Here is a 15,505-nt window from a genome sequence, read left to right on the forward strand (position 1 = left end):
CGGGCGGGGCCGGGGCCGGTGCTCGGGTGCCCGGCGAGGGGGGTCCCCCGCGGGGTGCCCGCTCCCCAGCTCCCCGTGACAGTAGAGCCTCCTCTTGTTCCAGCTGGGGTTCGAGGATGTGATCGCGGAGCCCGAGCTCACCCACTCCTTCGACAAGGTGTGGATCTGCAGCCACGCTCTGTTTGAGCTCAGCAAGTACGTGATCTACAAGGTCCTGACTCTGGTCCTCGCCATTCCGATGGCCCTGGTTGTGGGGATCGTCTTCGCCACGCTCAGCTGCCTCCACATCTGGTAAGGGCGTGCTGTGTCCGGGCTCTGCCGACAGCTCCGCAGAATTCCTCTCCTCTAGCATTCCTTATTGCCCAGCCACCGGGCACCGACTTTACACAGCTAGCACGATCAGCTAATATTAACTGCTTTATTTCTAAAGGGACAGAAAAGGAAACAATGCTTTCTCTGTAATTCAGTTCCCTGCCTTGGTTTTACCAGCGGTCTGTCATGACTATATAATCTCCTTGGGGCAGAGAGCCCGTGTTCCCACTTCAACAGCACCTACAGCAATGCATTCCAACCCTGGCTGGTTTCTGGAGTGATAATAGTGACTGAATTTGTTTTTTAAACTGAAGTGCAGAATTTGTTCAAACGTGTATTTTAAATGAATTATCTAGGCAGAAGTATTACTAACACCTGAAGTTATTACTAACTTTTTAGTACCATTACCTCTTTCATTTTTTTCCTCACAGATTGAAGAAAGCTTTTGAGGGCCCAGCTGGCTCTGTGTTACTGACATAGAATGTAGCGCCAGTGCCTTGCATCTGGTGCATAGCTATCTCTAGATGCAGTGCTCCAAAGCCCTTCCACCTAAGCAAAAAACCCTGCTGAGCTCAGGAAAACTGCTTCTGGCCATGGCAAAAGTTCACAGGCAAATACACTGGCCGTCCAAGTCACAGCAAACCTGTGTACTTTAAGCATAATATCATCACAAAATATCAGAAAGAGTACTTTGAGACCAGAAAGGGAGATGATGGTGGAGAAGGGGGAAAGGTGGGGAGTATAATGAGGTTGAGGAAAGAACTGACAATCCAAAAGGCTGCAGAGGAAGGGATGAATGCAGATTATTGACATTATTTCTGCAAACCAAGATTTTCCGTATGCGTGAGTTTTGGGCAAAGTCTTGTTTTGATTTGGGTAACACTGGAATCCTTTTCCTTTTATCAAGGAAAACAGAATACAGAAACTGGAAGTGAACTCAAAACCCTAGGAATACATTGATTATCTGAACTTATGGTGGCAATCTTGTGGGTGCAGATTTCAGTTTTTGAAAGTACAATGAAAGCTTGTGTTGGTGGCATCATTAAGCCACTTTGAAAACTGATTAACTTGAATTTTGGAACATAGTGTTTGCATAATATCCAAAGGAGTTGCAGTGCAGATTAGGGATGCCCACTTGCTGTATCTCTTGTTCCTAAATTGTTACAAACAAACAGTTCATAGGCATAGTGTTGCCCAGATTTTCAGATTTGTCAGCTGTCACTCCACCATAGTGTGCAGTGTGACTGCAAAAGGGTATAGTGAGTATATATAGGTTTCCAGTAGTGAAATATCTGTGGAAAAATTCATCAATACCAAATTTATTAAAACTGTAGTACTTTTTTTGTGCTTCAGAAGGATCTTGTATCTGGATTTCACAGACTGGATACAGGGTTTCACTGATCCAGGACTCAGAGGTCAGTTACTATTTATGCACGTAGTCCCTAGTGACTATCTCAAGAACTGTGGGTTCTCAGTACATGTGAAATAGGACTGTCTGAATGTAGCACTTCACTTGAAAAGTTTCTCTTGACTTTCTGTGAACACACTTGCTTTCCCAACAAATCAGTTTCTTGCCCAGGTTCATTGTCAAGATAGAATTGATCTTTTGTTTTGATCTTCCTTGCACCTGGGATGGATGTGAAAGAATCACGTAACTCAGTAGTGCTGTCTGCATCCCCTTGGACTCCATCCAGTGCCACCATCCAAAGGCAATACTGCCTCATATTCCCACAAACTCGAGCTGGATTTGTTCCAACACAAAGGTGGAACACACTGAGACTAAGTTGGCACCTCTAAGTTGGCACCTTTTCATGTTCCAGATACCATGTGAGTGGAGTTCAACATTGCTGCATTTGAGAGGGTGGTGCAAAAGTAGTGCACATGTAAAGGCCCTAAATACAGGGTACAGGGTAATTCCCTGGTTGGCCCATTGGGTCTGAAAAAAAACGTAACTCCTTGTTTTGTACATGAAAGAAAGGGAATTCCATTATAACTCTGTTTTCAGCTGTTTAAATGTCATGGGAAGACCCTGGGGCAAACCCGCCCAGAAGTCTGCCACTAAGAGTCTCTGTGCTTCACTTTTATCATCCAAACCAATAAGGTGATGATGTTGATATGTTTTAAGGGAGCCTTTTCTGGGGCTAAATTCAAAAGTGTTTCAACAGCTTCTGGAGGTGCTCAAGCAGGAAGCTCTGTTGATGTCACACATGCTGTTGCAGTTTCATCAGCATGTTAAAATCCACATCTAACTCAGCATTTCTCACACTCAAGGGCATCTTGTGAATTGCCCTCATCACACCTGATGGTAAATATTGTCTTTCATGTGTAAAAAGAAAGCTAAGTAAGAAATATATAGCAATACACTTGATTTTCATTTTAAACCATAAGGATGGAGCATATTTTGTTCCCAGACTGGCTGCTTGAGCAGAATCTAGTTTCCCACTACCTGGTAGAAGATCCTGATGGGCTGAACCTGGGCCAGCTAGCAGGCTGGTGATCCACGTGCAAGCCAGTTCAAGGAAGTCAACTTCACATTTTTCCTTTACTGATGACTGTCATTCTCACCAGAGTATACAGGCCACACTGAGTTGTGATATCTTTCTGTGAAATTAACAAGCTTTTAAATATGTCCTCAGACTGTAGCTCTTAAGGTTATGATTTTTGAATATGAAGAGAACAGTTCTGGTTTTTCAGGCAGCTCAATGAAAATTGTTATATTTCTTGTAGATCAGCAGCTCAGTCTTGTTCCAAGCCACATGTTTGCAACCTCTTGGAAATTAACACTTGAATTTCATGTATGCTGCTCTGTACTTTTATCAGAATAGCGTTCTGGTACATTACATATTTACACTAAGAATCAGTGACCCATAATTTGAGTCTTGGATCTGAGATGGGCTCGCTCAGCTCTATACATCATGGGCTAAAGCAGTAGGTATTCACAGCATGTATCCACTTGAACTTCCATTCACAGTGCTAAGAGAGAGCCAGGGACTTGCATGAATACAGATATGCATTATTTCATACCTTTTTGTATTCCACAGCTTTATTTACATAACCACTGCTATCACACTCAACCCTAAAACTATGTCCCTACTGACTGTTTGAAATCGAAATAAATTACACTACAGCTAGGAAGGCCTACCTTATATTCTGGTGATACTGTCTTGATGCCTCTTCTTTGATGTCCAGTACATATCCCTTGGTTTAGGAAAAGAAAGTATGTGGATGTTGCCTTGCTTCTTTTGTAGTAATTTTATCATTTCCAGTCTATCCAGGTCCTGGAATACATAATATTTGATTTTAATGCACTTCAAATACTGTGTATGAGATGTGAAAGGCTTTGGTGGTCATCCATTGCCTCACTTGTCCCAGTGGTTAATGGCATGCAACAAGCTGTAGAACTGCTAGGTAATTTTTAGCCTTTTCACAATGCTTGCTTGTATTGTAGAGCTATACAGGACTTTTAATTCACAATCATGATGTAGTACATGGAGTTAGATAATTTAAGCACAGAAACATAGAGCATTTGAAAAATAGTACTGAGATTCCATTTTGGAAAACCTTACAGGAGAAGGCATGATTCTTCACTTTGAAGCCAGAATCTGAATTTATGGTGCATGACTACTCCAGCATTGTTGCCCACGTCTGTAAAAAGTTGATTCTCATTATCAGTGGGAATTAAACTGTGCTCTGCCATTTCCAAGAGGTGTTTGGTTCTTGACAGTGTTCATTCAGGGCTTAGCAAGAAGAAAAAGTAACGTGAGCAAAAGTGAGAAACGTTGAGGGGAATAATTTTGTAGATATCATGCCTTGAACAGAATAAAGAGAAAATAGGATAGGAGGGAAAAATGGGGTAATTGGCACTTTTCAGTTCAACAGTTTCAACAGTTCCCATAAGACACAATTCATCCCACTTGGTCAAAGGAGGTGTATTTTATAATATATATACATAGCAAGATTCAGTGAGAGGTCATGTAGGTAGCTGTCTTCAGCTTAGATGGCAAATTCAACAAACCTTTTGTTTTCTTCCCAATGTGGTACTACATGGTAACACTAGCAGTACCAATATGGCATCAGGGTACCTACCATGTCTGTGAACAAAAGTGCAGACCAGGCTAAATCCACAGCAAAGGATGGGTACATTATATTTGTCAGGTCACAGAAACAAATACATGGCTTCTAATGGCATTTGATTATTAATTTTTAAGTGTGACTGGCCACTCCATGGAAAGCCCATTGCACCCTCTGATAATCTGGAAGTATCGCACTGTCAGATGATATCCTGTGCAGAACAGGATGCAGGCTAGCACACATGTAAATACACACATAATTTAAAACTTAGAAAATATCTTTTATGACTCTCCTTAGTGTAAAGGATTTTCTTCTCTGAGGAAAGACGTTTGAGTAATTGTTTTATAAGTAGATGGACTTTTATTTTAAAATTGAAAGTTATTTACATTAATTAGCTTTGGTTGCTATTATGTCTCATATATCCTCCTATGGATTTAGCCTACATTGGGTTTTGCATGCATTTACCATAAATTAAAAACTTCAATAATAAGTGCTTAAAGATTATAAAATATTACCAAAACATTTTAATGTTTATTTTCCATAAGATTATCAAAATAGTTTGACTTCCAGTAATCAAAATAGGTTGAGTTCCAGTACCGTGTGAATTACCTCTACAGCAATTTCAGGTACTATGATCACTGCTTCTCCAGCCTTCTACATCTTTCTGTGAATCTTCTGCATACTGTGGTATTTGTTTAGTTTGTATTTTGTGTGATCCTGTCAACAGAGGGTCCAAAAGAAATGTTGTCTTTTCTGCTTCTCTCCAGTTCAGTTAGGTTTTAAAAAAATCAGGCCAAATTAATTATAGATGGTATCAAAGGAACAATTACATTGTCCTTATAAACGATCTGAAATGGAAAAGAGGTGAAGTCAGCACAAACAAAATAGCCATTTCTGGTGCATTCCCTGCATTGCTTGGAAAAACAGCAATTTTTTCCCCCCTTTGCATTATTGATGTTTATCAGCTGTATTCTAACAGGTTAAGGCCTAGTTTTTTATTCTATAAATGATGTATTCTATATGCAGTGATATTATAGGTGGTCATAAACACATAGTTTACAGGGTTCAGTTTAAAACTAGAGGCACAACTTTCCAGTAATGCTCACAGTCCTATATGGGCTGTTTCAGCAGAGACAAAAGAGAAGGTTTTAGAAAAACTATTCTTGTTTAAATCCATCTGGGCTAGCTTTGAGTAGAGCATTGATGTACTAGTATATGGCTTGCATTGTATGACAAAAGCTGTTAGATAAACACTGAAAGTAATTAATTTTGATTCTGTACATTTCTAACCTTCAAAATTTTTTAAACGTGGTAGGTATTTTCTACTTTGTTAATACGAGGAGTATGCATTGTAAATACACAGCAACGTTTTTTCAGACTTAGGATGAAATATTAAATTAGGTATTTTCTGTCATTCCAGTCAGAGTGAAAATTCTGCAGTGGAATTATGCAAATGCAAGACTGGGAACTTAAATTTTTAATGCAACAGTAAAGTAGGACAGAGTTTTTTATCATTGTCCAAAGAATCTGTAGCTTCTTTTACCTAACTTAGGAAGTAAGCATGTTCAATATGGCAGAGAGATTTTTTTAAAACCTTGTGCTAGTAGAACTTCAATATTATTTATGTATACATTCAGTTTGTCTGCACCCAAGTAAGAACAGCTTAGTGAAATGACCAGAGATTTAGGCCAGTAAATGATTAAGAAAGGAGAATAACTTAAAATATTGTGGTCAGTTGTCATGTATCCACTGGCCCTTGTGAACTGCCTGTGTGTGCACTTCTGGCTCTCCTCCACTGTTAGCATGCTTGGCTCAAGCCACCAGTAATGACATTGCTTTGGAATTGGCACAGATGGAGAGCAATCCCCAGATGCTTACCAAAGCTCAGGAGATGGAAGCACAATACTTTCTAGTATGCACCCTGAGTGAATAAAAAGATCTTATTCCCTGACAAGGAGTTCTGACCATATTCTAATGTTAATTTCTCTCTCAGAAATGAAGAATTTTACAGGATCAGACCATTTTTCTGATGGGCTGATCCTGTAAAGTGGCATGTACCTGTATTGTAATAATCTGATATAACTGGATATTGCCTCCCTGTTTCTGTTCTACTGTAGCATCTTGTAACAGGGATGGGTAGGAATGAGACATCAATGGTGTGATGTGCATGCGTGCTGGTGCACTTGTGTATGCCTGTGGGACAGACAGACAAAAGAAACACCAGAAGGGGCATCAGAGCAAGAACAGATTGTAAAGGCTGTTTCCACTAAATCAATCTGGGGAACATAGTGTTTCTGTCAACCCCTAAAGACCTACATTCAGATATGACCACAGCACAAGTGAGTCCTTAGGGGATGACTGCTCTTCAGCTATGGTGGGTGGCAGCAAGGCTATGGCAGATCATGTACACCAGCCCTGCCAGGAGGAGGGAGAGACAGCAAAACTTCATCATTCTAAATGGCATGTAAAGAAATTGCCAGTTAATAAACAGAGACACAACAAAAAGAAAGCTGTTGTCTACACTCCCATGTTGCATCCAAATGATTCTGGCCAGAGGACCACATGCATATGCAGGTGTGAGGGCTTGAGCAAAAAAAATTGAGGGAGAATGACTGCAAGAGTCAACTTGCTTAAATATTTATATTTATATTTATATTTATATTATGACGTTATAAAAGGTGAGGAACCATTGCTCTTCCATAAGATGTCACACCTATGTTTCATTATCCTGATTTCCCTGTGCTCTAGCAGCACCAATCTTCAAATTTTTTGTTTTCTCTTTTGCAGGGTTGTGGTGCCTTTTGTGAAAACCTGTCTCATGGTCCTGCCTTCAGTGCAAACTGTATGGAAGAGCCTGACAGATGTTTTTGTTGTACCATTCTTTCAGAGCCTAAGCCGGTGCTTTGCCATGGTTAATATACGCCTGGACCAAGAGTAAACATCAGAGATGTGACACTGCTGTAGGTGTAGCTGGTGTTATATTTCTTTACTAACCTAACATACAAGCACTTACCATTCATTCCAAACTTAAATTACAATGGCTGGTTTAAGTGGGAACATGCTGTTTTTATTAAAACTCATTTATTATCAGGGAGATCCATTTAAGAATTAGTAGGCAGTTTTCATAACTCACTATTTTAACAACAGAGTGATCGTGGAGTATATTGGCAACACTTTATTTTAATGGTAGGTTGATTGGTAGATTACAGGAGAATTCTCATGGAGGACTAAAAGCCACCACAGTGATAATGATTGGTGTTATTTCTATAAATAAATAAATGAATAGGCTGTGATACCTTAGACAAAACTGATCTCTAGGGTTTCACACTGACTTTACTGCAGTTCCACCAGGGATCATTTTTGGCCTTGCTATGCAGAACGATAAACCCAGTCCTCTGTTATCAGCATTTAAAGTGAACGAGACTCATTGCATAAACATACAGGGAAAGGAACTGTTGTGTAATTCTCCTATATTGGGGAGGAGGGGGGAAGCTCCCTAGAAGTTTATCCCTTAAAATAAGGTGTTAGTTAATGATCTGTAACATTAGCTAATCTGTATATTTTATTTAATGAGAGATTAACTTTGCTGTATATTTTGTACCTTTGTAAATGACAGTTGATCAGGTTTCTATGAAGCATAATTTCTCTAGTATTTGAATTCTAACCAACTTATTAAGCAGCAAGAGTGAGACACTACAAAAATTATTTTAGATAACTAAAATTTCCTTTTCTAAATTAAATAGATTTTGAGTGTTGCTGTGCAATTCTAATATATTAATTATATATGATTGTGTGTAAAAGCAAAGATTATAAGTGTTTTTATACACGATTACGCAAAAGACTTGGAAATATCTGTTTATGAGAAATGGTTTTATTAAAAATTGGGTGTAATAAATGCTACCCTGCCTATTTCTGTATATTATTGATGTGAACATTGTGATATTTAAAGCAATAGACACTATGCTAGCACTTTAACTAGGTAGCAAGCTCTTATAGAAGGCGAGTGAGTGTACTTGGTATCCTTGTCTAATTCTCCTAACCTATTGACTTGACTCTCTCTGTTGCTTATTTACTATTTCAAACCCTAACCCCCGAAAAAGACCCTTCTTTCTTATGCACCTAATAATGACGTTTTAAACCAGAATAACAGAAAATGTGCAGAGGTACATTAAAATTACATTAGCCTTCTGGTGGGCTTATGCTGCTGTTTTATTTAAATACAGATGGTAAGTTGCAACTGTAAAATGTTTGTATGATTTAGAATGTTATTTTCTAAAATGTCTCAATTTTCTTATCAAACAAGAGGTATCTAATAAAATAATAAAATTTCAGCTGTTTCCCATTTTCAACTTCATTTCTTTTCAGATTTTTCAGCTTCTAAACAAACTCTTAAAATGCCAAACAGCATAGAATACTATGCAGTTCTTCCAAATATCTGAGAGGTAAAGAAATGGATGAGTATCAATACCGTTCCCCTATTATCAACTGCATTAGTGTATTTATAGTAGAAAACGAGGTATCTCTGTGTGCAGTTAAGCCCATACAGAATGATTGCTGTCTCTGAAGTATGTCTCTCTGCAGAATTTCAGCAACATTCAAAGTAGTGCTTAATTCTTTTTACAGTCGCAAGCTTTCTTTACAGATCTGCTGCAGAACTTTCCTTTTCTTGTCTGTTGGCCTATTAAAGATACCTGGATATTCTTTGTGCATTAGGAACATATTTGTATATTAAAAGTATTTCTAGCTTTTGCGCCATTTAGAGGGGGATTCATATGACTTTAAAAAACTGGATCTTAATGATTAGTGCCCATGGAAACTGCTCTTGTTCTTTTTTATTCTGCAAGAAGTTAGCTTGTTTTTCAGATGGGCTCTTCGAAATACCTTTCTTGTGTTAAAAATGGAAATAACTCTTTTGAAAATAAAAATTGGCCAGGCTAGGCTTGAACTCTTTTGAGAGTTATTTTCTTTTACAGCATCCAAGGACTTTTACAAAGATATTTTCCACTGAAAAATATCCCCTTGATGAATTCATTTAAAAGAGAAAAAGAAAATAAATCAATCAGTACTAGTTCTTGTGTCTAAAAGGAGTCTTATAAAAGCCTAAGCTTTAAAGGAACCCAAGTCTGCAATTCAAGTTTTGAGAATGAGACCATTCCCCAGAGAAAGATGTATCATTTTATGGTATGCATTCCTGGATATATTCATTCTTAAATAGCTTACTAAAGTCTACTAGCTCTAGCTACCACAATTAAGTAGAATGGTTTGGTTTGTTCTTATTTTGATTTAGACTTGTCATTGATTAGTTCTTTTCACCATTTCTCTAGCTGCTACAAGACTCAAGCAAGCTTGTTATTAAAGCCCTTAGTTTCCTAGATATTTATAGCAATATCTTTCTCTGTAACAGGTGTACCTTTACTATAAGAAAATAAAAAGTGCACTCTCAGACTTGGCAAATACTCTTACTTTGTCCATAAAAGGAGTGGAAGGAAGTAGAAATATTTACAGACTCTCCAATACTCAGGTGTGAATCTGCCCTAGGCAACTCTGGCTGGCAATTATTCTCAGGATTTTATGGTTCTGACATACATCCTGAAGGTCTGGCACAGCATATACTGTGAATACTTCCCAGCACTGTTGGACAGTGGACTGAATGGGAGCTGGCTCTGAACTGTGCTCTGCGATGTAGGAGCAGGTTTGTCTCCAGTTTGTTTGAAATGTGGACAAACTGTCCCTTAAAAGCAACTTAAAAATGAGAATTTAGGCAAAGGAGTCCAGAAACTGAGTCTCATTGTCTGCAACAAATGTAAGAAAATTTACGCCCGATTAGGATTACTTTGATGCATCTTTGTGTCTGTGGAATAGGGAAAATGTTATTGCTCACAACAAGAGTAGATTCTCCATCATCATGGTAGAGCTATTACAAATAATAGGTGTGAGATGTTACGATTCCAGCCTGTCTCTTGTTACTGCAGACCGCAGGTCTACAATCATGAGCTGGAAACTCAGTTCTGACTTGCAAAATATTTCAGCATCTTGTTTTTCCTGAAGATCACAACTAACATACAGAACTCACCCTAGATTTGTGTTTATGGACTTCTTAATTTTAATTCACAGAGAAGTTTAACCTACCTACTTATGAGAGCTGTTTCCTAAAATGCTCCTAATCTGATTCTGGAGCTTTTATATTTGTATCTTATCTTTCACCACCCTAGTAGTTCACCATATAAATTGAAACAAATTCTTAACAGAAACTTTGATGTATTAGTAAATGAAGAGTCTGTTCCCACCTATCCAAAAAGTTCACTTAAGCACTCACTAAAAAGTTCAGAACATCCCTGCAGCTCTGGGACCTCAGACCACACACTTGTATAAAGTGGAAGCCAAAGAATGGTAAGTCCTTTATTTTTACAGGGTGTGATCATTCCCCCACCTGCAGAGATAAAACTATTGCTGTTATTACCTCTTGAAAAAAAAAAACATGGAAAAATACATCTGTTTGGCTTTAAAAAAAAAATAAAAATGCAAATGGAACAAGGTCAAACACCAGACACTTTACCAGTGTTGTCTATGCTCGTGAAATTTAGAGTTGAAGGCCTCCAGAGATACTGAACCAGCAGTTAGGCATTAAAATTGGAGGTTCTTTCTTCATGCAGGGATTTACAAATTAGGCTAATTAATAAAGGCTAACTGTAGCTTGGAGACACTAATCTTCCTAAGCTTATTGTTAAAAAGGAAAACGTCTTCTGAGAGGCAATTCAGAGGAGCTAATAATTTGAATCATCCTCTAGAGAAAAGAGTCTGTACTGATTAGTGTAAAATATTGGGTTGGGCTTGGCTTGGCTTCTTTGCTCTGCTACATAAAAAGTTGTATTTGCTGCAGAAATTGGGAAGGCTGATGGAAGCAACTAGAGTTTCATAAAAGTAGTGAGGCAGGTTCTTCTCTACACCCTTCTGTCACAACTTGATGCCAGGGGTGAGTGTCACCTGTGTTAGATGTTCAGTTTTGGCTGTTGTATAGCTTCCCCTTCCAACTGCAAGTGGGAGGAAGGACTCCTTCACATAGCACCGAATCAGACCCTACTTAAGACGCTCAGATGGAATAAAATATAGAGATTCACTTTTATTTCAAACCTTGAGGAAAGCTTGTCTATTTTTTCAACTGTCTTAGCTCAATAAGAGCTGCCTTTTCACCCCATGTATCTAATTTTGCTTTTTTTTTAGTGTTTTACACATATTATTATATGTGATATGATGTGATATGATATGATATGATATGATATGATATGATATGATATGATATTATATTATATTATATTATATTATATTACATTACATTACATTACATTACATTACATTACATTATATTTATTATTATATGATATATATAATATTGTATATTTTATTATTTTACACTATTAGAGCTATCACAATGATACACTGTCAGGAAGGGTTTACCAGGCAATGCTTAGGTAGAGAAGCAGAGTGACAAAAAGCCCATGCTACGTAAGCCTTAAGGAGTGGGTATTTAAGTCCCATTGATGAGACGAGTTCTCATAGTCTGATATTTTCTATAAAACACATGAACATTTAATAATGCAGTAGAACTGGAAGAAGGATACAGAACAGCATTGACATAGACCACTGTGCATGGTCCAACTCAGTTTTCAAGGTATCTGATACTGCAAAGGGTATCAAAAGGGGGATTTGGTTTGCACCAGGTCTTGCAGAATTAAAGCTTTCAATTTATTTGCCTCTCCAGTCAAGGCAGTTACAAGCTATCTTGATAAAGACCTACAGGGGCTAGCTCTAATAAAAGATAGACACACCTACTACAGGATTGAGATGAGAAAAAGTAATGCATTTTGATCCAAAACTCTAATCCCTGCCCAGCTGCCACCCACCAGGAACATGTCTGAACTCAGAAGGCACCTCCCTTTCCCATAACCCCTCACAATACCTACAGCTTTACCTTTGTCATGCCCAGAACTGCCCTTATTTGAGCAACTTGGCATCTTACTCATATCTAAGCCCAGTCAGAACCCCAAAAGAAGGGGGGCCTTAGACTTCTCAAAACATACTTAACTGCATATCAGCAGACTAAGGTACTTCCCAAAATACACTTTCCCAGGAGTCAAAATGCAGTGGCACACCTCAGGCAAAAATTGATTTCAGGTTTCTCAGGTGTTGGTTTGAGTTTTCTAGCCCTTAGGCTATTGTGAAATGTTTTATGGCAACATCACTTTCACATAAAATGAAATCACTCCTGTCTAGAAGTTGTGAGAAGGAAGAAATGTCCATATACCATTTCTCCTGGTATAACTAATCCTTGGATTCAAGGCACAAACAGGCCAAATACCAAATGTGTATGTGAACCTGCAGCCTTGTGTACTGGGGCAAGGAGAACCTATCTCTATGGAAAAATTCTGATCCAGTGACTTACATTTTAAAATACAGAAACCCTCCAGAGAGTGGGGACAGGATGACCACCATGAACCCTCCAGCACTACAAGTCTTTAAATACTGGAATGAGGAAAACCTTGGCCTGCATGCTTATCCTATCCTAATGCTTGTTTATCATACAACAGGGTGAGAACAGTAGCATGACTGCTAAAAATTCAATACCAACAGTTTTGGCAGCTAAGGCTTTCATCCAGCAAAACATACAAAACTCAATATAAAATGATGTGGTTAAGCATTTGAACAGTAGACACACAAAACTGCAATGATCTTTCACTCCTAAGCCTCAGGGTTTTGAGTGCTCTGCATAAGGCAGTCTGCTCATGGACAGCCTCTGTTACCTGACAGCCTTGTTGGTGTTGAAATGACACATAAAGAAAACAGTTTCCCAGGGTGATTTTGATCTTGCTGACACTGGAATATATCAGGAGTATTGCTAATACCATAACTGGAATAACTACACAAGCTTAAAATGAAAAGGGGGGCGAGGAGTGGAGGCAGGAGGAGTGTTTGATACCAGACAAAGACACTCAGTGAGCAGTCATCCACATTCAGTTCAGTTTCATGACTCATTTTCTAACAGTTTTTGAGGGATTTTGTCCAATCGTTTTTTTTCCCCCCACTGGTTTCTGGGAATCCTACCTCTAACAACACTTTTATTCCCCTCAAAATGGATAAAATAAATCATAAATTGCACATGATTTGCTCCAGGTTTAGAGCAAGTTTTCAACTAATCCTGAGGTTTGAAATTTCAGTTAAAGCAAGATTTTGAAGCAATAAAAACTTTTTTAAATTGCTGGTGTGATGAAGAAAGGCAGTAAGGTGGCCAACTAAGGTGGCATGTAGTCCTGCACTACAAGCTAAGCTCCATGAGAAGACCAGGTGGCATTTCCAAGGCCCGCTTGAGTGTCTACAATTTCTGGTAATTTCTGGCCACCCCTGGATAATCCATTCATAGTAACTGAGAAGAGGAATGGAGCCTTTGCACTTTCAGAAGATTTCTGCAGGCCTTCACCTTGCCCTTTCCCATTGAGCTATTATTCTTCTTCTGAGTGTAACAGGAGATCCTTGCAGAACGCCTGTGTGCATCCATGCCAGGTCTCTGGCTGCTGGGTTTGTGTGCACTTCTCAAACAGCACTGCTAGAGGCAATGGGCCATGGCTCCATCCCTCTCCATCTCTGCAGATGTAACTTGCTCACTCTTGCTGCTTGGTAGTACCCATGCCTTTTTCTGAGTAGGCTGTTTTCTTGGTATTCCAGCTCAAGAAAGGACTGCTAATGTTCATTTTGGTTTGCGTGCAGCCTATTCTGGAATTCATCTCATAAAACTTTTAAATTCCACTAGTTTATGATATTATTCTAGCTGCAGTAGTGTTGTATGATTCAGAAATATTTTTTAAAGGGGACTGTGGTTCTGAAAAACTACTCCAGGATCAATTCAGCATTTCAAATTGACAAGTATCTCTCTTATTTCTCTTTTTTTAAAGTCATTCTTGAGATACAGAGTCATACTGAATGATGGATCAAAATGTTCTGATTCATGTGGAGGACAGTGACTAACTCAAAAATTTTCCTAGATGTGAAAACAAAGAACTGTCTTGCAGATTTTTTCAGATGGACAGAAAAATTGCAGAGTCTATGTCCTTCAATATACTCATTTGGCTCCATATTCACATTCAAAAGCTTGGACAGGCAAAAATATTCTAATGATGGCTTAAGTGAATTATTGCATCTATAAAAATGTTACTTTTAAAAATTACAACTAACTTGGAAAGTTGGAAATCTTCCATCCAAGGCATTTGTTCTAAAGTTTACGAGCAGTATAAAGTAAAGAAAGTTGACTGCTAACCACTGTATCCGCAACAGACATCCATGTGGACTGCATTTTCAACAGGTGCAGTTATTTACATGTGTGGTGCCTACATCCATCTTAGCCAGGGGCTTCTTTGAGGTCATTTCTCTGTTGAAGTGTCAAAGCAAAATATACTGTAGTTAGGAATTTTCTACTTCTGTTGCTGCAATTCTGTGCTAAATGGCATAACACTAAGGTCACAATTTTTCGGTTAATGTTATAAATCTTTCACCATAGTCTGATTTCCTAACACAAAACTAATGGCTGCAAACATATGCACACAAAAAAAAAGTGAAATAAACATTTTAAATCTATAGTGATGCTGCAACCCTAACCTGAGCCATCTTGAATACAGTGATGAATTTTTATACTTATACCGTTTACACCTACATATGCCCCTGAGTTTACAAAAAAACCTTGAGACCAGAGCATGGCAAGATGGTGTCGCACCATTCCCCTTTAAAAGTTAATCCCAGCGGCTAATATGCATGGCAGACATGCATGGATCAATCTCCTCTCAGGAAAAATAGAGCAGTGTTGAAGTGCAGAACTGTTAAATATTTGCATAGTTTTGAAATGAACCAGCTGAGAAAAATCTCTTTTTTTTTTCATCCCAAGGATATCCAAGTTTCCACAATTGTTCCTGGAGCGGCGATGCTTCTGTGTAAACTATTGTCAATGCCGGGAGGGGGGAACCCGGCAAACGCCTCGCTCGCTCTGGACGCTTAACACAACTAAAGTTTTCCATCTCCTCACTGCTTCCTTGCCCTCCCCCCATCTTGCCCAGGTGGCTCTGCCGCACGCAGCCACTGT

The 15,505-nt window shown here is 38.7% G+C and overlaps 1 protein-coding gene across 1 annotated transcript in view; it reads left to right on the forward strand.

Moving 5' to 3' along the window:
• Positions 1 to 8,927, forward strand: part of CAV2 (caveolin 2) — a 91,010-nt gene extending 82,083 nt beyond the window's left edge. The window contains exons 2-3 of the mRNA XM_031056906.1: positions 86 to 291; positions 7,171 to 8,927. Of these exons, the coding sequence (XP_030912766.1) occupies positions 86 to 291; positions 7,171 to 7,321 (357 nt within the window). The 3' untranslated portion in view covers positions 7,322 to 8,927. The remainder of the gene's footprint in view (positions 1 to 85; positions 292 to 7,170) is intronic.
• The last annotated feature ends 6,578 nt before the right edge of the window (positions 8,928 to 15,505 follow it).

The sequence above is a fragment of the Geospiza fortis genome, unplaced genomic scaffold (genome assembly GCF_000277835.1).
Source record: "Geospiza fortis unplaced genomic scaffold, GeoFor_1.0 scaffold195, whole genome shotgun sequence".
Lineage (NCBI taxonomy): Eukaryota > Metazoa > Chordata > Aves > Passeriformes > Thraupidae > Geospiza > Geospiza fortis.